Source organism: Macaca nemestrina, chromosome 9 (assembly GCF_043159975.1).
Source record: "Macaca nemestrina isolate mMacNem1 chromosome 9, mMacNem.hap1, whole genome shotgun sequence".
NCBI lineage: Eukaryota > Metazoa > Chordata > Mammalia > Primates > Cercopithecidae > Macaca > Macaca nemestrina.
Window position 1 is genome coordinate 68,066,229 of NC_092133.1, and position 22,531 is coordinate 68,088,759.

Consider the following 22,531-nt stretch of genomic DNA (forward strand, 5'->3'; position numbering starts at 1 on the left):
TCTTGGGAAAGGGGAGATGATCATGAGTCAAGTGGGCTGGGGAGGCTTCCTCCAAGAAGGAAGCAGGGAGGAATTCTTGTTGAGGGATTGCAATTCTTGTCCAGTGAGGGTAAGAGTATTAAAGGGCAGGAAAGCCTCTTCTCATTGAAGAGGAAGGGCCGCGGTGTGGAGGAGTTGGGGGATGCGTAGGAGGAGGCAGAAGCTGCCCACCCCACCTTGCCAGGCTCAGCCCCTCCCCCAAACACCATCCTCCGGCCACTGGCGAAGGCTGGGCTAGAAGAGCTATTGCTTTAGAACTGACAGGGGTGGGGCTCTGGGCCGGGGGTGGCCCAGGGGCTGGAAGAGCCGTTGTTCTTGTGTGCAAGGAGGAGTCTAGCTGTACCTGCCAGCAGCCAGCCCAGGGCCAGAGTTTGGGCTCTGGGAACCCCCTGACCCTGACCTGCCCCTGCATACTTCAGTATCTTTGGGGAGAGTCCTAGAAGCTTTTGTCATCATCCTGGTGGACCCTACACAGGGGTCCAAGTGGGCATTTTCAGCATGGGAGCTGGGGGTGTGAGTGCTGGAGTGAGCTTGGGGCTCAGCTGGAGGACCAGCGGGGAGGCTGGGGACCTGGCAGCTGTTGGCAGTCCCAGCTGCTGCCGGCACACTCCCTCTCCCTGGGCCTCCCCATCCCTTCCTGAGGCCTGCATGTTTCCCCAGGGCTGGTCCTACCTCCTAGAACTGTAGCCTGCCAGAGGGTTACCTGACTGCCTGTGACACTTCACCTGGCTCTGGTTAGACGGAGAGGCCAGAGCTCTTTAGTGCCAGCCTGGCCTAGCCTAACTCCTTGGCGCCCACCTTAGACATCCGGCCAGCCACCTGCCTCCCTGGCTCCTGCAACCTGTCTGTTTTCCTTCCAGGATGAGAATGACAACCCTCCCAGCTTCAGCAAGCCCGCCTACTTCGTCTCCGTGGTGGAGAACATCATGGCAGGTACAGGCTCAGGTTGGGGGGTGGGGGGCACATGAAGGTAGGCAGCCAGCAGTCACGGCACCCAGGATGTGCAGACTCCGGCTCTGCACACAAATTCTGAGAGGTCCATGGCCTTCTCTTTCCCCAGCCAAGCTCCTTGACAAATCGGGGAGCCTTTGGAGACATCTAGTTACCTGCCAGCTAACAGCTAGTTACAGAGCACCTACTATGTGCAGGTGCTGTGCTGGGCACTTGGTTCCTGCTCTCCTTTAACTATAGTCTAGTGGAGAAAGAATAATGATCCATGATTAATTAAGCAATCTTGATTAAACAGTCCCAAGTGTGCAGAGGGCTCTGAGACTACAGTACTGAGAGGCAGGTCCCAGGGGCCGTGATTTCAGAGAAGTGGCCTTACAGCATGGCATGTGTTCCTATGTGAGGATGCGATTGACAGGCTAATCTCTGGGCCAGGCTCAGGTTGCAGGGCTCAGCTTGCAGACCCAGCACCACCAGCTCTACACTCAGGTTCCAAGGGATCTGTTCTGCCCTCAGGGCAGGCTGGCAGCTTCGCCCTTACCCTCAGAGCAAATGATCCCAGCAAGGAAAACACCCATGTCAGGAACTGCTGCAGTGGCTGAAGGAGATGGGAAGGCTGGAGTCAAGGACAATAGAGTCAGAGATGCTGGAGTCATGGATGGTGGAGTCAGGGACACTGGAGTTAGAGACACTGGAGTCAGGGATGGTAGAGCCAGGGATGGTGGAGTCAGGGATGGTGGAGCCAGGGATGGTGGAGTCAGGGGTGGTGGAGTCAGGGATGGTGGAGCCAGGGGTGGTGGAGTCAGGGGTGGTGGAGCCAGGGGTGGTGGAGCCAGGGATGGTGGAGTCAAGAGTGGTGGTGTCACGGGTGGTGGAGTCACGGACAGTGGAGTTAGAGACGCTGGAGTCAGGGATGGTAGAGTCAGGGGATGGTGGAGTCAGGGATGGTGGAGTCAGGGATGGTAGAGTCAGGGGATGGTGGAGTCAGGGGATGGTGGAGTCAGGGAATGGTAGAGTCAATGGTGGTGGAGCCAGGAGTGGTGGAGTCAGGGATGGTGGAGTCAGGGATGGTGGGGTCAGGGGTGGTGGAGTCAGGGATGGTGGAGTTAGGGGTGGTGGAGTCAGGGATGGTGGAGTCAGGGGATGGTGGAGCCAGGGATGGTGGAGCCTGTGGTGGTGGAGCCAGTGATGGTGAAGTCAGGGATGGTGGAGTCAGGGGATGGTGGAGCCAGGGATGGTGGAGCCTGTGGTGGTGGAGCCAGTGATGGTGAAGTCAGGGATGGTGGAGTCAGGGGATGGTGGAGCCAGGGATGGTGGAGCCTGTGGTGGTGGAGCCAGTGATGGTGAAGTCAGGGTTGGTGGAGTCAGGGATGGTAGAGCCAGGGATGGTGGAGTCAGAACTAGTCTTCCCTGACACCACAAGCCCTTCTAAAGAGAACCTCTGGGTACCACTCTGGCAGCTGACAATGAGCTGGGTGGGTGCTGGGCTGTACCCAGCCTACCCTTCCTGTCCTAGTCAGGCATCGCCTGGAGAATGTCACTGCTAAAGAGCCACGCCCAGCACTCTCCGCCATCCCTGGGGACTCTGTCAAGGAGAGGCCTTCACTATGGCACTTAATTGTCTTCAGGGGTATGTTAGGGCTCATGTGCCTGTCCTCCTGCTCAAGGCAGACCTGAGGGTCATATTTGAGGACCCAGGACCACAGGGCCACAATGACCTGCCTGGCCCCTTGCCCCTCGGGACTGCTGATTCATCTGCTGGATGGTCACCACCAGCCCTGCAGCCCAGTGGAACTCCCTGTGGGGCTCAGCCTGTGGCCTCCATGCTTTATCCCTCAGGATCCCAGCAGCAAACCCACAAGTTAGATGGTGTCTTTAGACCCGGTCCCAGGGGAGGAAATGATGTGCAGGCAGGTGAAGGCGCCTGCAGAGGCCCTGCGGGTTCCAGTCTGGGTGTGAAGATTCCAGGAGCCTGTGTACCAGACCTCCTCGCCACTTGGCCAGAGCTGGTAGTTGGGTGGCGGGAGAGGCTGGAGCCAGCAGCCCTGGTGGGCACAGCTGCAGGACAAGCTGCTCTCAGGGTCTGGACAGAGTGGCTGGAAAAGCTGATCCCTTGAGTCAGGATTTCACGGAACTGGAAATAAAGGTGAAGGCCTTAACTGAACCTTAAGGAGAAAATAAAAACCCTTATAAATTCCCCTGTGAATGAGATAAAACTAGAATAAAATTGAATATAGTAAATATAGAATAATTTAGTATGGAGCTTCCTGTCTTTTGACTCCAAGTAAAAGCTGGCCAATCTGAGTGTATTTAATATAGTGTCCAGCCAGGCAGGGGCTGGGGAGACAGGAAGACACCAGAGGGCCCAGTCCATCCCTAAGCATCTCATGGAGCCTCATCCCCACCCAGCCCAGCGATCTGGGCTCCAACAATGGTGATTGAGCCGCCCTCATCCCTGGGGTGTCCCAACAGGCAGGCCTCCCACCTCCCTGAGAGCTGGTCACTGGGAGGGTCCCATGTCCTCCTCTTGGGCCAGCGCAAATGCTGCTCCCAGGGCTGGGGCCATGAGCTCAGGGGCCCAGGGTGAGCAGCACCCCCTGCCCCCACCTTTTTCCCCCTGAAGGAGCCACGGTGCTGTTCCTAAATGCCACAGACCTGGACCGCTCTCGGGAGTACGGCCAGGAGTCCATCATCTACTCCTTGGAAGGCTCCGCCCAGTTTCGGATCAACGCCCGCTCAGGTGAGCCCCCGACCCCAAGCACACTGGTCCTCCACACCCTGAGGCTGACTGTCCATACCCGACCCCAGAACCAGCCTCTGGGCCCAGGTCTCCTTCCTTTCAGTTTTGAGCAGGCCAACTTTGAGCACCAGTGTAATCCCTGAAATATTAATTTGAGTGTGATTACTGATCTTACCCAAAAAAAATCACAACGTGAATTGATCCAGGGAAGAATGTCTTTCAAGGGTGAAGAGTTGTATTATGTTTTAAATGTGTTCCATCTTACAAACAGCTGGTTAACACATCCTTTTTCAGGAACACCTTTATTAAAGCCTCAGTGTCCCCCTCCCTCAGCTCCTGACCTCATTCTTAAAGCCTGGCTCCTCTTCTTACACAGATGTGTGCCTCAGTTTCCCCAGCTGTAAGATGAGGAAGATCATGTTAGGGCTGCTGTGTGGATTAAATGATGTATAACAGGGAACACACTTTGAATAGTCCCTGGCACACAATAAGTGCTAAAAATATTACTATCATTGTTCTCTTTTATTTATTCACCTATGAGCCCCCTGCCCCAAGCTCCCATCCCCTGACTCCACCATGCCCTGGATGTAACTCTCTTCTTTCTTCTTCATCTCTCCATGTACATTCCTCAGTTTTCTCTCTCCCTTGAAGCTGGGAGAAAAAGTGGGCAGAAAGAAGCAGCAAGAGACCCAAGCTTTTCAGCCAGGCCTGGGGAAGAATTGGGGACCTCTGTACATTGGTTCATATGTTCATTCAGAAATTGGGGTGGGGGCTGCTCTGAGCCAGGTGCTGTGCCAGGTGCTGGGGTACGGGAAGGTATAAGACATGGCCCTGACCTAATGACATTCCCAGTCAGCTTAGTGGGCATGCAAGGCACCCCACTTCCAATATCTATTTCTGTATGAGTTAAAGGAACTGTTGATGCTAAACAGCTACACCCTATCTCAGTGGCTTGAGACAATAGAAATTCTAATTCATATAGTCAACCCAGGCAGATGTTGAGTGACAGCCTTCCACATGATGATTCTGGGACCCAGGCCCCTTCCATGTTGTGGCTCCAAGGTCACTGCTGAAGGGAAAAGAGAGCATGGGTTATCGGACTAGGAGGAGGTTATGGGCCAGGCCCTGCCTGGCAGTCACATCCAAGTAATAATTATCCCCTGGAAAGGAAGCAGGGATCTTTGGTGGACACTGGCCATCCCTGCTGCAGGTGGTCAGTGACCCAGCAGGGCATTAGCTCTTCCTGCTATCCATCCCTCCGCGGTGGAAGTCAGCCTTCAATCCCTTTTTTGTACCCTTTTCCTGGAGGCTTGGGGAGCAGATGGCCGGTTCTGATGGGTACAAAGACTGAGGAAGGGGACCCAGGGCCACTGTGAGCCTGTTTTTCTATCTCTGAGAAAGTGGGGGCCTTCCTCTCTGCTCTCAGGAGTGTCCCCCACAGTGAGCCCTCATTCCCAGGGGTCTCAGAGTAATGTCATGAATGAGTATGAACCACATGCCCAGCACTGTTCCAAGGGCTCTGAGCAGCAGCATCTCATTCTGCCCTCCTCACCTGTGAGGCAGGTACTAGCCTTATCCCCATTTTCCAGATGAGGAAGCTGAGCCACTGGGGAGGTTAAGTAACCTGACTGAGGACTCACCAGAGCATGAACTTCTGATCCAGAATCCAAACATTAAAGTTTCCATTATATGAGTAGCTCCCTGACCTTTCAGCCACCCCTGCCCTTGCCTCCCCAGTCAGGGCTCCAGCTCCACCTGGGGCCTTTAATGACACAGACTTTTTCTTGCTGCCTTAACAAGACTTTGGCTCCAAAGGTGTAAGCATTTTCCTCTGAGCTCCTCGGTCAAATTAGCCAGGCCTGCTCCACGGAGGTGGCCTTAATTGGATCTAATTTCCCAGACAGGAGAGGCCATCTATCATGCCGACGAGTTCATGTTTAAAACTTTTTAGATTAATTTCTTCCTCGCCCTGCCAATTAATCGACACCACCCTGGCAGAGAATGTGGCTTGTTTGGCAGACCTTTGTGAGTCTTCCATTCCTGGCCTTAGCACCTAAGCTGCCCTGTCACCCACTCCCAGCTCCCTGCTCAGCCCTGCACAGACCAGAGGGCAAGCCAGCATGCCACGGAGGGAACTGTCAGGGTAGAAGCAGTCCTAAAGGCAATCTGGCCCAGCTGCCTTGTTTCATGGTGGAAAGAACCAAGCACAGAGAAGTTAAGCGACTTGCCCCAGGTCACACAGCTCAGGCAATGGGGATAAAAAGATGGATAGCACACAGGCCCTGCCCATGGGGAAAGCTCACAGTCCGGTGGAAGGAAACAGTCATTTTCTGAGTGTTGGGAGCCTCACCTAGAATTACTTTAACCTCACAACAGCTCTGCGTGGAAGTCACACTAATCTCCATTTTATAGATGAGAAAACTGAAGCTTCAAAAATTTAAAATTTTCCAAGGCCAAGCATCTGGGAAGGTCCATAATCAGAATTCAAATCCACGTCTCACATCCTCACTACGTGGGCGCTCTCCCATGGCTGATGCGAGCTGGTGAATGGCCTGGCTGCAGTGACTGCTGAAGTCTGCTGGGACTGGCTCACCCTGCTCCCAAGAGCTAGCGAGGCTCTCAGCTGTGAACTCCATATTCAATACCATCAAGTTGGTAGCTTAAAATGGGCCCTGCTGGGGCTATTTACACCAAGGAAGTTGGAAAATGCCTTTTTTTTTTAAATTTTGGGAGCCAGTTGTCAAACATTTACCAGCACACCACTATCAGGGTGTGCTGGTAAATTTCAGTTACACCAAAATACAAAGAAAGACCAAATACAGGTGAACAAAAAATTTTGTTTAATTGTTCAGATTTAGCATGCTAAAAAAATTCGAGGCCATGTAATTATGCTGTTCACAATGTAATTAGGAAATTGTTTTATAACTATTAATTATCAATGCACGATAAGGCTGGATAGGTTGAACTGTCCAGTAATGAGTCATAAGTTAGAATGCGTGTGAACACCTGGTGTTTTTCTTTCCTGTCATTGTATTTCTGTGACTATATAAATAAACAGTGCCTGGCACTGTTCTAAGATTTCCATGATCTTAATTAAATTAACCCCATGATAGCCCTATGAGGTAGGTCCTATTATGGTTCCCTTTGGACCCTATGAGGAAACTGAGGCACAGAGGATTGAAGTACCTAGCTCCAGGTGATAAAGCCAGTAAGATAATGTCAAAAGTCTAAACAAGAGGTGATCTGTGACTGAGCTCAAGGCCTAATGGCCCTCCTGCCCTGTTCTCCAGCCCCTACCCTGAGAATCAGTCTAGATTTTCCCACATCTGCAAATATTTCCTCCCTGTGGGGTTACATTGCCCAGCTCTGGGTAGCTGGCTCCCAAGGCATGGGAGCTCTCCTGTCTCCCACTGTGATAAGCACCATCTCAGGAACACATCCAGGCTGCCAGATCATGGTAGTCTGCTAACATTTCTCATGCACGTTCTCACTCTCTCTCCTTCCCTCACTGTCTCCCTAGCCCACCCAAGGCCTCTCACGCACCCACTTCTCTCTCTGGCAGGGGAAATCACCACCACGTCTCTGCTTGACCGAGAGACCAAGTCTGAATACATCCTGATTGTTCGCGCAGTGGACGGGGGTGTGGGCCACAACCAGAAAACTGGCATCGCCACCGTGAGTGTGCTCCCCTCCCATGCCCTAGTTCCCCTCGCCAGCCAGGCTGCTGCTCCCCGCTTGTACCTCTGGACCGCCGTGTCCTCAGCCAGTGTGAGGCTTTGTGAGAGTGAGCAAGGGGGTGAAAATGAACTCAGCAGCGGCAGAGGTCAGTCCCCGGGGCCACCTCGGCTGTGGGGAAGAAAGGCGTCACCACCAGGAATGTAGGGCCCTTGGGAGGAGCAAAATGAAATACTTTCTCTCCTGCCCCTAAAAATCCAGGAGGGCAGGTGGCAGAAGGCATGAGCCCTATAGGCCTCTCCGTGCTTGGCACCGGCCGACAGAGCAGAAGCAGGCATTCCTGTGAGGAAGAGCAGCTCAGATCAGGAAGCAGGGCCCTGGAGGGTTCCTGGGGGCTTGTTCTTCCCCGACTGATGTGCCCCGGAGAGTAGAAAGCTAGAGGAACGAAATGTGGGGGCCTTGAATGAGCTCTTGGCTGCAGAAGTGAAGGGGGGAGTGAGAAGCGCTCTGTGAGAGAGGAAGCGGGAGGACCAGCTGACAGTCACTCCAGCCACCTCCCCGATTTGTTCCCCATTCAGTTTCTTTGGCTCACCCTCAGAACTGTGGCCCTCACCCAGCCTGCAGCAGCCACTGCATCCTTACCCAGCCAGAGAGGCTGGAGATGGTATCGCGTGGCCAGGGATTTGGTGTGAAAATCCCCAATGCCCTACTCTGTCAAGGGAGGCCCCTGCTAATAGGAATCAGCCCTATAAATAATGTACCTGGTGGCAGGTGAGCAAAGAAATTGCTTGGCTTATAGCTGAGATGGGGAAGCTCAAGGGATCCTATTAGATCCCCCACCCTGTCAGTCACCTTCAGCCAAGACTGGAGGCGGGGATGGGAGAAGTCGCAGATCACAGCAAGGATTTCAGGGGTCATCACATCCATTCCACTGCCTCCTGATGGGACAACACTGGAACTCTCTCTCCTGAAGGGGCCTGGCTCCTTCCTGTCCTCCAAAGCCCAGGCCCTGCCCAAGGCTTCCAAAGTTGGTGGAGCTGGCGGAATGAATGCCAAGATTGCCCGTGGGCATCTGAGCATGTTTCCCCTGGCAGGCCCTGCCCCGGCCCATCTCAGCTGGGTGCATCTCCCAGTGCCCCTTGTGGTTTCACAGGTAAACATCACCCTCCTGGACATCAACGACAACCACCCCACATGGAAGGACGCACCCTACTATATCAACCTGGTGGAGATGACCCCCCCAGACTCTGACGTGACCACGGTAGGTGGTGGCAGAGCAGCAGAACCGCTAGGCGGCCCTTCCCAGGGGTGTGTGCCCCTCCCACCGCGATCCCAGGAGGCCTGCCCATATGGGGCTGGTGGACTCTGTGTCCCTCTGAGCTGGCTCTTGCAATAGAGTTCTAGCAGTTCTCCTGCATGGTGAAAGGCAGTCAGAGATCAAGGTGCCTCCAGTGTCAGTAGGCCTCAGGCTTTGTCACAGGGAGATTCAGGCAGCCCAGGGACAGTGGCAGGGGAGCTCTGGCCGGTTCCTCTTGCGAGTCACACGTGCCCTTAGAGCCCAGGACTCTGGCCACCTGCTCTGGAGAGCTGCCACCCCTACACTGCACAAGCCCCAGCTCCACCTCAGCACCTCTCTTTCACTGTTGTGCCCTGCAGCTCCCCCACAGGCTGGCCCCCAGGGCTGCCCAGCAAGGATTTTGTTCACCTCAGGAATTTTCTGGCACAGGTTTGCCAAGTTTGCACAGGCTCCTGTGTGTGTTGTGTGCTCATGCACAGGAATGTGCACAACTCAGGGTGCAGAGGGGAGACACAGCCAAAGCCAGGGCATCCACAGGGGAGACCAGAATCCTGGGGACACTGAGAAAGCCCAGGTCCCAGTCCCATACCATCTTCTCTGCTGGGAGATCCACGTTTTTCAACCTTCTCCCCCACATCCTGTACACCACACAGCCTCACTTGGGGAGGCTTGTCCCCACAGGAACAGCCCCACTGCCACCCACCCAGCCCTGTGGGGGACCTGAATCCTGACAACTCACAGTAGCGCCATTGACTGAACAGCTGGGATGTGCCCTGAGCTTCACCTGACGGCTTCTCAGGAACTCTCTCCTCCTCACCATAATCTCACATGGCACAGGGATTCCGCTGCCTCTGTACCGTGGAGGAGACAGACTTAGAGCTTGAAGGCTTGCCCAAGGTCCCAGAGCTTGTAAGGGGTGCAGTCGGGACTCGAACTCTGGTCTGTCTGACTTGGAGACAAGGGATTGGAAACCACCTGGCCCAGTCCTTATTCCTCTGGGAGGGGGCATCCACACACCAGCTGACAGCCGTCAGTGAACATGTGGAAAGGAAGATAGGCATGACGGCCAATCCTTCCCTCCCTCTCTTTGTCCTTCCTTCCAGGTTGACCTCCTCTCCCATCCAGAGCCACTGCCAGGTATGGCTCTGGCACTGAAATAGGCACAATGGAATAGGGCAGAGATGAGGGATCTGGAATCTGTGATTTTTCAAAGTCCCGTAGAGGAATTCCTTCCAGCCCAGGGCCAGGTTTAGAAACCATCACCCTTACCCTTTGACACAGCTCTCTAGGCTCTTTGGTGGGTGCTCTCTGCTGCCCCCTCGTGGGCACTGCGCTGCCCCAGGATAACTTTCTCCCCACCCCAGCCAGGGATTCCAAGAGCTGGGGCTGGATCTCACCTCTGAGTACCTTCTGGTCAACCCTCACCTTTCCCTTAGGTTTCTGGGAAATTCCTCCCAAAGGGAACTGAGGGGCAGATGAGGAAGGTTGCTCTGGGAGAAAGGGGTTGCATAGGACACCAGCCTGGATTGCCATTATCAAACAGTATACCCAGCAGACAAGAAGTGGGTGTGCCAGGTGAGGACTGCGTACAGCCTTGGGCATCTGCAAGCTCTGGTCCCCACGCCCTTCACCAGGTCTCCTGCCCTCCGCAAGTCCTTCTGAGCCATGAACAGGCACGAACAATGGACCAGGGGCCTGCTGCGCAGTGCCTCCTCACTTTCCAGGAAACCCACAAGCCATCAGGGAACGCCTACTACATGCCAGGCCCCACGCTTGTCTGGCTAAGGGTACAGGAAGCAACACCAGGCCGGGTGCAGTGGCTCATGCCTGTAATTCCAACACTTTGGGAGGCCAAGGCAGGCAGTTCACTTAAGCCCAGGAGTTCGAGACCAGCATGGGCAACATAGTAAGACCCCCACTTCCCATTTATAAAAAAAAATTTTTAAGTAGCCAGATGTGGTGGTGCATCCCTGTGGTCCCAGATACTCAGGAGACTAAGGCAAGAGGATTTTTGAGCCTGGTAGATTGAGGCTGCAGTGAGCCAAGATCACACCACTGCACTCCAGCCTGAGTGACAGAGTGAGACCCTGTCTCAAAAAAAAAAAAAAAAAAAAAAAAGGAAGCTCCTGCCCTGCCTGCCTTTGGGGAGTGTCATGTCACTCTTCTGTTCAAACCCCAATGGTTCCCATCTCACCCTGTGCAAAAGCCAGAGTCCTTGCCAGACCTACAAAACCCACAGGGTCCACCCCATTGTCACCCCTGAGGAGCCAGCCGTGTCATCCCAATCTGTAGTACAGAGCGGGTGTGGCTGTTCCACCACTGGCGTCTGGTGGGCACAGGCTCGAGCTTTTCAGTGCCCCAGGGTAGTATTTGAGACCTGAAAAATAAATGTGATGGCTTGAAAGTTCAAAGAGAAAAGGACAAAATCAAAATTAAAACTTGTTATATGAAACATCTATCAGATGAAAGACAGCAGTTTCAGTAACTATGAAATTTAGTGTTTGTGAAAATTTCATTACATTTGAGGACAAATTGGAGGTTAGATTTTTCTAGAATTCTTGAAAATTTTCCAGAATTTTCTGGAATTCCCGGTTACGTATGATTGCCAGGAAATCAGAAATCAAGAAGCTTCAACGTTAGTCAAGTTTGTCATAGCCAAATATTTTGAAAAGGAAGTTATAAAAATTCTTTCAAATTGTATAGCCATAAAACGTATATGTGCATTCGTATGTATATATATGGGTATGCTTCATTACCTTGGAGAGGACCCCCTGGGGCCTTTAGGGCCTCACAGTGGCCTAGGATGAGGTAGGGTCTGTGGCCAAAGTGTGAGGTGAGGTGGCTACAGAGGGAACGGCTAACCGAGGTTCAGGTAACAGAAGGAAGAGGTGATATTTGAACAGGGGCTGGCCCACCATCTGACTCATCTCCCACCCCACCATTCCCACACACCCACGCCCACAACTACCACCCATCACCAACCCACAGGCGTTTCCTTTCCCTGCACCCACTCAACTCTCCCCGAGCTCAGAGCTTTTGTACAAGCCCTTTCGTCCCTGACCCCTGCTCTTTCCATAGGCAGCTCATTCTCTTTCATCTGTCCCAGCTTAAAACATCAGTTGTCTTAGAGAGGCCCTCCCTGACTACTGTCTAAAGTAGCTTGGACCCCTCTCCAAATTCTGTTTCCTGCAGAGCTAGGCCCACGATCTGTGCTTATTTGTTTGGTAGGCTATTTGCTTATTAAGAGGCACATGGTTTAGTGATTAAGCAGCAGCCTCTGGTACCAAAATGCCCAAGTTCTCACCCCAGCTACACCACTTACCAGCTGTGTGACCTTGGGCAAGTTGCTTAACCTCTCTGTGCTCCAGTTATTCTCATCTAAAACATAGGGCTAGTAAGAGTCCCCACCTGATAGAGCTGTGATCAGCGCTTACTGAGCCGAGATATAGGAAGCACTGGCACATGGGGAGTGGTCAGTAAATGGTAGCTGTCATTATCATCACTATCATTACCATCATCTGCTTCCTTTGATGGACTCGCACCTATCTTGTTCACTGTCAAACCACACTGCCTAGCACAGTTCCAGGCACATTGTAGGTGTTCAAAATATTTCAAAATATGTGTTGTTGAGAACTGACTCAGCTGGTGAATATCTTACCTTTCCTTCCCCCAACCCCCCAGCTCAGCCAGGCGGTGGCTGGGTCTTCCTTGTCAGAGGGAGACTAGGGCGTGTGGCCCAAGACTCTCTTAAGAGCCCCCTCTAGGCATGGCATGGGCCGTAGCCCCTGGAGTCGGAGGCACAAGGCAACCCCAGTGATTTTCAGAGCTTGCATGCAGACAAGTGTCTTCCCACATGTGGCTTCATTTGGGTGCATTTGGAGTTGGTGCAGTGTGTGCATCTGCATGCACCGGGTGTGGCCTGGCATGCAGGCACTGAGGAGGTCCACCTGCACAGGCGTGCGCTGGCAGAGTGGCCATCTCTGTCTGCAAGGGAGGTTTTGGTCCCACTCTCCTTTCTGGCTCCTGCAGCTGCCTTCAAGGACCTGGCTGATGGGCATTGATTTAGAGCCTTTCAGAGCCCTCCAGCAAAATAAAGGAGAGGGGAGAAGCAGAGAATTATTCCCCGTCAGGCCAGGAGAAAAATGACGGGCGTGAAATGGGAAATAAATGAGGGGAAAGTGGTGAGATTCTACAAAATCGCCCAGCAGGGAGCCTGCAGGAGGGCTCACAGCCCTCTGCCCTCTCCTGTACTCCCAACCCACCCTGTGACCAGAGAGTGGCCAAGAGGCCCAAAACCAGTGCCCATGCCCCAACCAGGGTCACTTGGAAGCAGCTACCCCTGGCACTCTCTGGCATGGTGGGGGCAGGAAGAGGGAATAGAAGAGGAGAACCACCTCCCATGTGAAATTTGTCTCAGCCTGTTCAGCAACAGGCCTGGCCTGGAACAAGTGATTCAACTGCTCTATTCCTCAGTTTCCCCATCCAGAAAAATAAAACAGGGAGAAAATCATCTCTCCCCCAGGCTGGGTGTGGTGGCTCACACCTGTAATCCAAGCACTTTGGGAGGCTGAGGCGGGAGGATCACTTGAGGTCAAGAGTTTGAGACCAGCCTGGGCAACATGGTAAAACCTTGTCTCTATTAAAAATACAAAAATTAACCAGGCGTGGTGGCTCTTGCTGTAATCCCAGCTATTTGGGAGGCTAAGGTGGAAGGATCGCTTGAAACCAGGAAGTGGATATTGCAGTGAGCCGAGATTGCACCACTGCATTTCAGTCTGGGCGATGGAGCAAGACTCCATCTCAAATTAAAAAAAAAAAAAAAAAAAAAATCTCCCTTTTCAAACTGTTGAGAGAAGCATTGTAAAAACGCAAGGAATGCTGGTCTTCTATGTCCATCTGTGAAATGACTTGGCCTGTTTTAAATTATGCCTGGAGTACCTAAGAGCCCCGTCTCCTGTTTGCAAAATGGGGGTGTTGGGGTCCCCTTTATGGAGGCTAGGGAAACTGAGGCAACATGCCCACAGCAAGATAAGGACACCTCAGGCCTGGAAGGCAGGGACCTCCCCTCCCCTACCCTTTGATGCTGCAAGGCTGGGCCGAGGAGAGGAGGGCTGAGCAGTCCAGGGTGGGAGTGGGGGCTGCCCCCGCCCCTCTGAAGGGGCAGCTGGCCGAGGGCGCCACAGCATTCAGCCCTGCATCAGCCTCTCTCTCCCCGGCCTCCCCAGGAGCCATGGACAGGGTAGATGGGAGTACTCAGCCGGGGCAGCTCGTCTGTCTGTTCTGGTCTGGTGGCCCCAGAGACACCTCTGGCTGGGGATTAAGCAGAGGAGGGACAGATTCTGCTGCCAAACCACAAAAGGCTCCACATCAAGTAAGATGAAGGAGCTGACAAGCCTGGCTGTCACCACCGAGTGTACTGCAGTTAAGAATAATCCTGTCCTGATGTGGCCCCAGGGACTGTGGTCACCTCCCCCGCACTGGTCTTGTCCACCCCGGTGCCACAGTGGCCTCTGCAATGCAAGGTCAGGGGTGAGCGAGGGGTAAGGGCCACCTCAGGAGCCTCCAGGCTGGGAGCTGGGTCAGCTCCATGGCTGGGGCTGTGTGACCGTGAGACTGGCCTGTGCCTCTCTGGGCTCTGCTTTCTCCTTGTGGAAAGCAGGGCGGGTGGAGGATGAGGGAGCTTCCCCACAGAGCAGGGGATCCGTGCACACAGGGGGCCTCAGCGAAGACGGGGAGCCCTCAAAGGCTGCAGGGGGCCCTTTGCCTTTTGTTTACGACCTGGCTGTGTGGGATCTGGGACACTAAGGGACAGCAGGCTGTGGGGTTCAGTGCCCCTGGGTTAGGGCGGCACTGAGCACTGACCCCTTCATGACATGGGGGTTATAAGTGGGGAACAAGGCTGTGGGCTGGGGAGTTGAAGGGGCCAGAGTGTCTGAGGCCCAGTCCCGAGACCCTGCCCCTTATCAGGGACGGTGTACCTCCCTTCCAGGGAGCTCCACCCTCTCCTTCCTCAACACTCCCCCAGCCCCACAACTGCCCCAGATAACTGGGTCCTGCATTCTGAAACTGGGGCCCAGCCATGGTTTCCTCCACATGCCCTGTCATCTCTGGTGTCACAATCTAACGCTTCAAAGAAAGGAAGGAAGGAAGGGAGGGTTTGATGAGGAGGAACCCAGTCTCCAAAATCCAGGGTTTCAAATCCTTTCAAAAATCTCAGCTGGAGTACAGACTCCCCAGCCCTTCCCAGCCCCTCCCCTAGAGAACTCCTGCCTCCCATCCCTCTCAGACCCCGCTACTGGGCTCAGCAGGGAGGCTCACTTCCTGGGCTGGAGCCAGGATGTCCCCTCCCCAGGACCAACGTCTGAGCTCAGATACCCCCGGCCAGCCCAGAGACACCCTCCCCAGGCGCGGCTCAGTGAAGGGGTCTGCTCCCTCCCTGGCAGGTGGTGGCTGTGGACCCAGACCTGGGGGAGAATGGCACTCTGGTGTACAGCATCCAGCCACCCAACAAGTTCTACAGCCTCAACGGCACCACAGGCAAGATCCGCACCACCCATGCCATGCTGGACCGGGAGAACCCTGACCCCCACGAGGCTGAGCTGATGCGCAAAATCGTCGTCTCTGTCACTGACTGTATGGACCCCTCTCGCCCCTCACAGCCCCCACACCTTAGACTGCGGGCATCCCTGGTGACTGGGTCTCTGGGGGACCTGGGCCCACCCAGGAGGGCTATGTCTGATCACCAAGAGTAGGGTAATACCCACGCCCCAGTTGTGACTCCCAGAGCACCCCGAGGGAACGGAGGGGGCGGGGGAGGCTAGCCGTGAGGCCCAGGCTGCTTCCTGGAGGGGCCACTGGGACGGAGGGCTCTGAATCTGCCACCCTCTCGCCACTTGCCTTCTTCTGTCCGTTTTCTCTTGCACCCATCTTATCCCGTCCTCAGCCCCTTCTCGCCTTGGTCTCCCCAGGTGGCAGGCCCCCTCTGAGAGCCACCAGCAGTGCCACAGTGTTTGTGAACCTCTTGGATCTCAATGACAATGACCCCACCTTTCAGAACCTGCCTTTTGTAGCTGAGGTGCTTGAAGGCACCCCTGCAGGGGTCTCCATCTACCAAGTGAGTCTCTCTCATCTCATTCCTACCAGCCCAGAAGTGGGCAGTGGGTGCCCGAGGGGCCTAGCCCAGGCTGAACACTTTGCAGAGCTGGGGCAGGGGAGGAGCTGGATCTTGAAGGACAGAGGCTCTGGAGATGTGGAGGGAAGTGTGGCAGGAAAGGATAGTGAGATGGGCAAAGGCAGAGAGAGAGAGAGGGAGAGAGGCAAGATGGAATTCTGGAAGTCACGTCCAAGTTTCTCAGGACCTGATTATGGAGGTCTGGCCCAGGAACTTCCATTCCCTAAGCCTGCAGATGGTTCTAGAATACAAAGAAGACCAGATGAGTGTAGCCCTGGGCATCCGCCTCTCCCATGGCTTCCCATAAGCCCCGGATCAGCTCCCTCTACTACAGTGGAGGGGCCTCTCCCCACTTTGCAGGGCTCTAAAGAGACTTGCCCAAGACCCTGTGGCCAAGCAAGGCACAGTCTGATCTTGGGCCTGGCTTCTTTGCCTCTTGTTCCATCATCCTCTGGTCAGGGGGATCCTGAAGGTGCTGGTTTAGGGGAGAGGACATCCAGGGTTTCAAGTCCTTTCAAAACCTCAGCCCTTCAGAGGCCGTTTGGAAACACTGGAGACCCTTCTGCTTAAGAGCATGGGCTGTGGAGTCCAAACAACAGGAGTGTGGATCCCATCTCCAGCACCAGGGTGCTGTGTGACTTGGAGCAAACTGCTTAACCTCTCTGAGTCTCAGTTTCTCATCCGTGAAATGGAGACAATAATAGTACCTGCCTGGCTGTGCTGTGGGGACTCAATCAGACACATGTATGAAGCACCCTGGAACTTGGACCCAGGAAACACGGGCTGTGGTGATCACTGTGTGTCTGTCACGAGGGCTTATATCTGAGACGCAATGGCCGTATCAGGTTAGCCTGTTCCCATTAGAAGAAGACGGGGTTGTTTCTCAGGATGCCAGAGGGAGTGAGCTTGGTGGTGCCCCATAGGCCCGATGTGCCTCAGTTTCTTCATCTGTAGTAGGAGGTGGTGTTCTTTGGTGGGTCCTCAAACCCCCAGCAGGGGGCGCCACAATCCAGGGAACAGCAGTCGGTCCCCGCCCTCAGACTAGAGGGGAGGCGGGGTGAGAATGAGTCAACCCCCAAACCCAGTTCTCTGGGGGTTCACGGCCGGCGAAGAAAGATGACCACCAATGCAACTTCTGAATTCATAGAGGAAGGAGCGGGGAGCGTTTAATTTGGAAACTGTCCTCACGTACAGGATGAGGGCCCTCCCTTGAACTGTGGCTCCTTGGTCCCACCTAGGACCTCAGGCGATTCAGATTTCTGCGGGTTGTGCAGAAGAGCCTTCTCCAGGGGAGTAGAGCTGTGTTCAAGTAAAGTAAAAATACTGAGCCCCCTGTCCTGGAAAGCATTCAAGCTGAGTCCAGAAACCTCTTGTCCAGTTTGCTGGATATGAAACAGATCAGACGACCTTGATATTGTCTTCCAATCCTGAGAGTCTTGGCTTAATCCCAAACTCTTATTTTAGCTATTATTACACATTTCCCCAAATGCCTTGGATCCACTTCAGTAAAACTTTGTTCAGGGAACCGGGGTCTTGAGTTGGGCAATCTGATCAGGGCTGGAGGTGCAAATGAGAACAGTGTAGGAACTTGGGAGGAGGCTTGCCTGTACATGGCCGCAAACAGCTTTTTTAAAAAATAATAATAATGAAATCCTCAAGTGACTTTTTAAAAAGAACGCTTGATATCATTTTATTTTTGTTGTTGCTGTCTCACAAATCAAAGCAAAGCAGGGGAGGGAAAGCCTGTGGATCCAGCCTTCTATGTGGTTGAACTCCAGATAATGGTGGGGTCCTTAAGCTGGAACAGCTGCTCCAAACCTGGAAGGGCTTCCTAATGGGGAGAGCAGGGACTGAAGGGGGGAAAGCACTGTAGAGACCTGAGCCCTTATTCTAAAAAGTCCCTCTGCCACCCCATCGCCGGCCTCACTTGGTGCATCCGGACGCCTTTCAGCTGACGTGCGACCCCCTTAGAGAGCATCTGGGAGGGTGCCCTGGGGACAGTGGCCTGGCCTAAGGCTTGGAGGGGAGCAGATGTGTTTGGCTGCAGCCAAGTGTGGCTTGGCAGGGAGGAGGGAGCACTTCTTGGGGGAGAAGCACCCGTCCCAGTGTCCCCTCCCCGCCCTCATGCTGCCCCTCCTCGCCCTCAGGTGGTGGCCATCGACCTCGATGAGGGCCTGAACGGCCTGGTGTCCTACCGCATGCCGGTCGGCATGCCCCGCATGGACTTCCTCATCAACAGCAGCAGCGGCGTGGTGGTCACCACCACCGAGCTGGACCGAGAGCGCATCGCCGAGTACCAGCTGCGGGTGGTCGCCAGTGACGCAGGCACGCCCACCAAGAGCTCCACCAGCACGCTCACCATCCACGGTGAGGGCGTGGGGGCTTCTGCTGTGTGCTGTGTGTGGGCACAGGCCTGGGTCAGGGCCAGGGGGAGAGGGAAGCCCATGTCCCCCACTGCTGTCTGCTGGACTTGTAGGCACAGGCTCCCTTGTTAATGAGGCGCCCTCCTCAGCTGGAGCCATTCAACACCGCAGAGCCTTCTCCACACCTTCAGTGCCCCAGAGCTCAGGGGCAGTGGCCTGGACCTGCTGCCAAGGCCCCGTCACCCCCACCCCTCCTAGCCTCTGATCACAGCAACAGCAGAGAGGGCTTGAGAAGCGGCCGGGACCCTCAGGGTCATGAACAGGCAGGGAGGGTGCAGAGCCCTTTGTCTTGTTTGGAAGGCCAGAGTTTTTGTTTGGGAGACATAAAGGAGACCTCCGTCTCCCATGGGTGTGAACCCCTGGGCTGGCAGTGGCAGGGCATCACCCTGGGAAGAGAGCAGCTGGGACTCCCAGACTCCCTAAGATCGTCATGCCCCTGGGACTGTCGTGCTCGTTCCCAGTGTCTCTGCCCTCTATTGGTGAAGGGACGGGGTACTGTTTCCACTCTGGATGAATCGTTAATTTTCAGGACAGGATGGGGACATAAGCTGTTGCCAAGGGGCCAGGAATAACCCCAGGAAAATAAGGGCAGAGTTTAACAGGCAAGACATGGCCTGTTCCCAGGCCTGTTCAGTCCCATGCTAGCTCTGCCGGCCTCCGTGGCTTGGCAGGGGGGTGGGGGAGGGAGTAGTTAGCTCAGCACAGGTGCAGACACTGACCCTCTTCAGTTGAGACCTGAGATGGTGAGGATTTCAGAGAGCACGACATTCTCTCTCCCATCGGTCCAAGGCTTGCCTGTGGGTTTCTGGTGCCAGTTTCAGGACCCCCTTCTTGGCCGATGATTGACAGGGAATATGTCCCAGCTTTAAGAGAGGACCCCTGGGGGGCCTTTCTCCAAGCCCCAGCAGAAGTCATAACATCAAACGGGCCCAGCATCTCCCCTGGTGATACCACTTAGAGGAACCCAAGTAGGGTGGGGATCACTTCGCTATGAAGGTTGTCCAAGCCCCATCTGCCGAGGTATAGGGGCCCAGCATGCAGAGCTGAATAAACAAATCCGTAAGGGAAATTAAACCTTATTTCGGGGGTTAGGATTTTCAAAGTGAGCTGCCTTTGCTGAAACTCCATTGCACACTGAGGGTAGATCTTGAGGCTCCAGTTCTCCACTCTGCCACTGTGTGACTTTGGACAAGTCACTCAGCTGCTCTGAGCTTCCACTTCCTCAGCTCCACAGTGTATGTAATAATGCCTGCCTCCTAGGGTGCTCGGAGGGCTGCCTGTAGTCCTGTACGGGAAGCACTCAGCATGGGCTTGGCATGCTGGACAAGCTCGTAAATGGTCACTGTCGTCCTCGTTGTCATGATTGTCCGTGTTGTCATGGTCGTTGTTAGGCGCATACTGGAGAGAGGTTCTAAGGTTTTCTCTCCTCCCTTAGCTGAGCAGCAATAAGCCCCCAGGGCACAGGGACAGCGGGAGGGTCTGGAGCACTGGTGGGTTTGGTCCTGGCCCCGATGGGCATGGGAGGCCCTGGGCTCACGGCCAGGAGGTGTTGACACAGATGCCACTTGGAGCCCGTGACTCCCTTGGGAATTTGTTCCCTACTTGGTCTGGGGCTGGAGCCGCTGCTCTGGAGCTGGGTCGTCTGCAGCAGAAGCCAGGCCTAGCCCCGGCGCCCATTCTGCCCCGCAGTGCTGGATGTGAACGACGAGATGCCCACCTTCTTCCCGGCCGTGTACAACGTGTCTGTGTCCGAGGATGTGCCGCGCGAGTTCCGAGTGGTCTGGCTGAACTGCACAGACAACGACGTGGGCCTCAATGCCGAGCTCAGCTATTTCATCACAGGTGCTGTCCCCGCCTCCGCCTACCTGTGCAGGCCTCTTGGGGCCCTGCCCCACCCCTCCCAGATGGACTAGGTGGGGGCAGGTGAGGGTGGAAAAGAGGTCAGGGCTCTACTGTGGGGCTTTAACCCCTGTTGGTGCCTCCCGAAGATTTGCTCCTGGCTCTCTCCCAAGGGCTTTGCAGCCAGATCACTCTGGATTGGCTCCCTGGGGACCTCCTGAACCAGTTGCTTGCAGGGATGGGGAGCATCTACCAAGGTTCATTCTAGAGGGAGGTGAGGCCCCATGATTCCTAGGGAGGAGCCCTGAGCTGCACTCCCTGCCCCAAGTATGGGTGGCAGAGCAGTGACTGGAGGAATGTGGCCTCATCCTTCCTTGGGGACCCGTTACTCAGGAGAATTCCCATCTGTTTAGAGGCAGATGGTTTTGATCTCCCTAAATGAAATGGTTTTAGCTCAAAAATGTTGACTGGCTGTTGCCTGCAGAGCTATGGCCACAGATGATGAGGCCACGTCCTGGCTCACAGGGGAAAGTGAACCGCGATGGATTAGTGATGTCTGCCACGGTGATAGGATTGGTAGGTGGTGGCACACATCCCATGGATTTGCCATTCCTGGATGAGAACACAGCTTCTTAGCCTCCCTGACACACGAGAGGTGCTGGGACACATGGGGGTGCAGTCTTCCCCGTTCCTCAACCCTCCTTGGCCCTTTTACCAACTCAGTCTTCTCTCTGTCCATCACCTGCCTACCAACACACATGTTGCCTCTGCATATGTGTGCCTGTACACACGAGCAGGGCACACACCAGCCTCCCAATGCCCCCCCCGTGAAGCAAGGAAGGCCGGCTCACAGCCCATCTGTGGCTCTGCTGCGGCCAATGTGACCTCCCAGCCCTCAGCCCTCCCTTTCTTCCCTCGCCTCCCTGAAGGGGCCCAGCATCCTCAGGCCTACTCCTCACACTCTGGCCCTCAAGTCGGCCCTAGGGAGGGCTTAGTTGCCAAGACCCCTCACATGGCACCAGCTCCGTGGCTCCACTGCCCGCACTTCTTGCGTCCTAGTTCTGCCCTGGGCTCCCTGGGAGCCAGAGTGTGTCCCTTGCCGATGGTACTTCAGACACTGGGGAGCACTGGAGGTCTGGGGGTCAGAATGCTTTCTCCAGGGGCAAACCAGCAAGGACAGGGGAGCACCTGGCAGCCCGCAGGATGACTCTTCAGCACCCCAAAGTGGTAGGCTCCTGCCGACTGCCCAGAGCCCTCCTGGATTCTCAGTGTGCTTTTTGCAAGGAGCTGAGCCCAGTCCTGCCCAAGCTTACCACAAAGCTGGTGCCATGGCGCCCTCTGCTGCCCAGAACACCACACTGCTCGCCAGCTGGCAGGGGAGGGGTCTCCACACTATTCTGGGAGTTCTTTGCTGACTCCCGTCCACCCCAAGAGGAGACCCTCACACTTCCCACCTGTCCCAGAACTCAAGGAGACTCTAATCCCTGTCTCCTGTATGCCTGCCTTGACTCCTCCCTCTGTGGAGCCTCCATGTCCCCACTCAGGGAGCTTCGATCCTCAGCCCATCTCACCTCCGAGATGAGGGGCCTGGGGGATGCCCAGCCAACCCCAGAGTTCTCAGCCGCATATCCAAGCCCCTACGCAGGTTAGCTGCTCAGACGCTTCTGCAGGACAGGCCGGGAGCAGAGGAGTGAAGGACACGCCCAGGGACCCACACACGGAGAAACCCAGGGTGGCACAGGCACACTGCCGAGCGAGGGGTTCTCCTCTGTGAAGTGGAGGCTAAATGAAGTGGTCTGCATGAAGTGCCTGTAAACAGGAGGTGCTTCATGAAGGTTAGGAAACGATTCCAGGCATCTGGCGCCCCCACTGAGCCCATCCAGGCTGCACCCGCATCAGAGCACCTCAGGCAGGGCTGAATCGGCAGCACAGTCTCCCACTCCTGAACTCACCAGGGCAGGTCCCAGCTCAGGAGCAGAGCCCCCGCTTCTCCTGGCCGGGAGCTCTGTTTCCCAGCCGGAAGCTTCCTGTCCTTCACCCACAGGTGGCAACGTGGATGGGAAGTTCAGCGTGGGTTACCGCGATGCCGTTGTGAGAACCGTGGTGAGCCTGGACCGGGAGACCACAGCCGCCTACATGCTCATCCTGGAGGCCATCGGTATGCACCAGCCCCTCACCCACCAACACAGTGATCTGGGCCGAGTTCACACTGAGTGCCTCCCAGAAGCCGGCCTTTTGCTAAAGGCTGAACTCTGCCCCGATGCCAGTGGAGAAAGGGCCACCAGACATTCACCAAACATTACTGAGCACTTGTCAGGCATGAGGCTCACTGTGTGGTGCTACATGCGAGACTTTAGGATGGTAAGGTGGGAGCTGCATGGGAGACCCACGTGTGGACA

At 55.1% G+C, this 22,531-nt stretch overlaps 1 protein-coding gene across 3 annotated transcripts in view; it reads left to right on the plus strand.

Moving 5' to 3' along the window:
* LOC105466056 (cadherin-23) overlaps window positions 1–22,531 on the plus strand; it is a 386,971-nt gene that overhangs the window by 294,368 nt on the left and 70,072 nt on the right. For all 3 annotated transcript variants that reach the window (XM_071069711.1, XM_071069712.1, XM_071069713.1), the window contains exons 18-26: window positions 900–972; window positions 3,611–3,727; window positions 7,290–7,402; window positions 8,556–8,663; window positions 15,143–15,332; window positions 15,668–15,813; window positions 18,018–18,237; window positions 19,983–20,135; window positions 22,177–22,290. In XM_071069711.1, coding sequence (XP_070925812.1) covers window positions 900–972; window positions 3,611–3,727; window positions 7,290–7,402; window positions 8,556–8,663; window positions 15,143–15,332; window positions 15,668–15,813; window positions 18,018–18,237; window positions 19,983–20,135; window positions 22,177–22,290 — 1,234 coding nt within the window. The remainder of the gene's footprint in view (window positions 1–899; window positions 973–3,610; window positions 3,728–7,289; window positions 7,403–8,555; window positions 8,664–15,142; window positions 15,333–15,667; window positions 15,814–18,017; window positions 18,238–19,982; window positions 20,136–22,176; window positions 22,291–22,531) is intronic.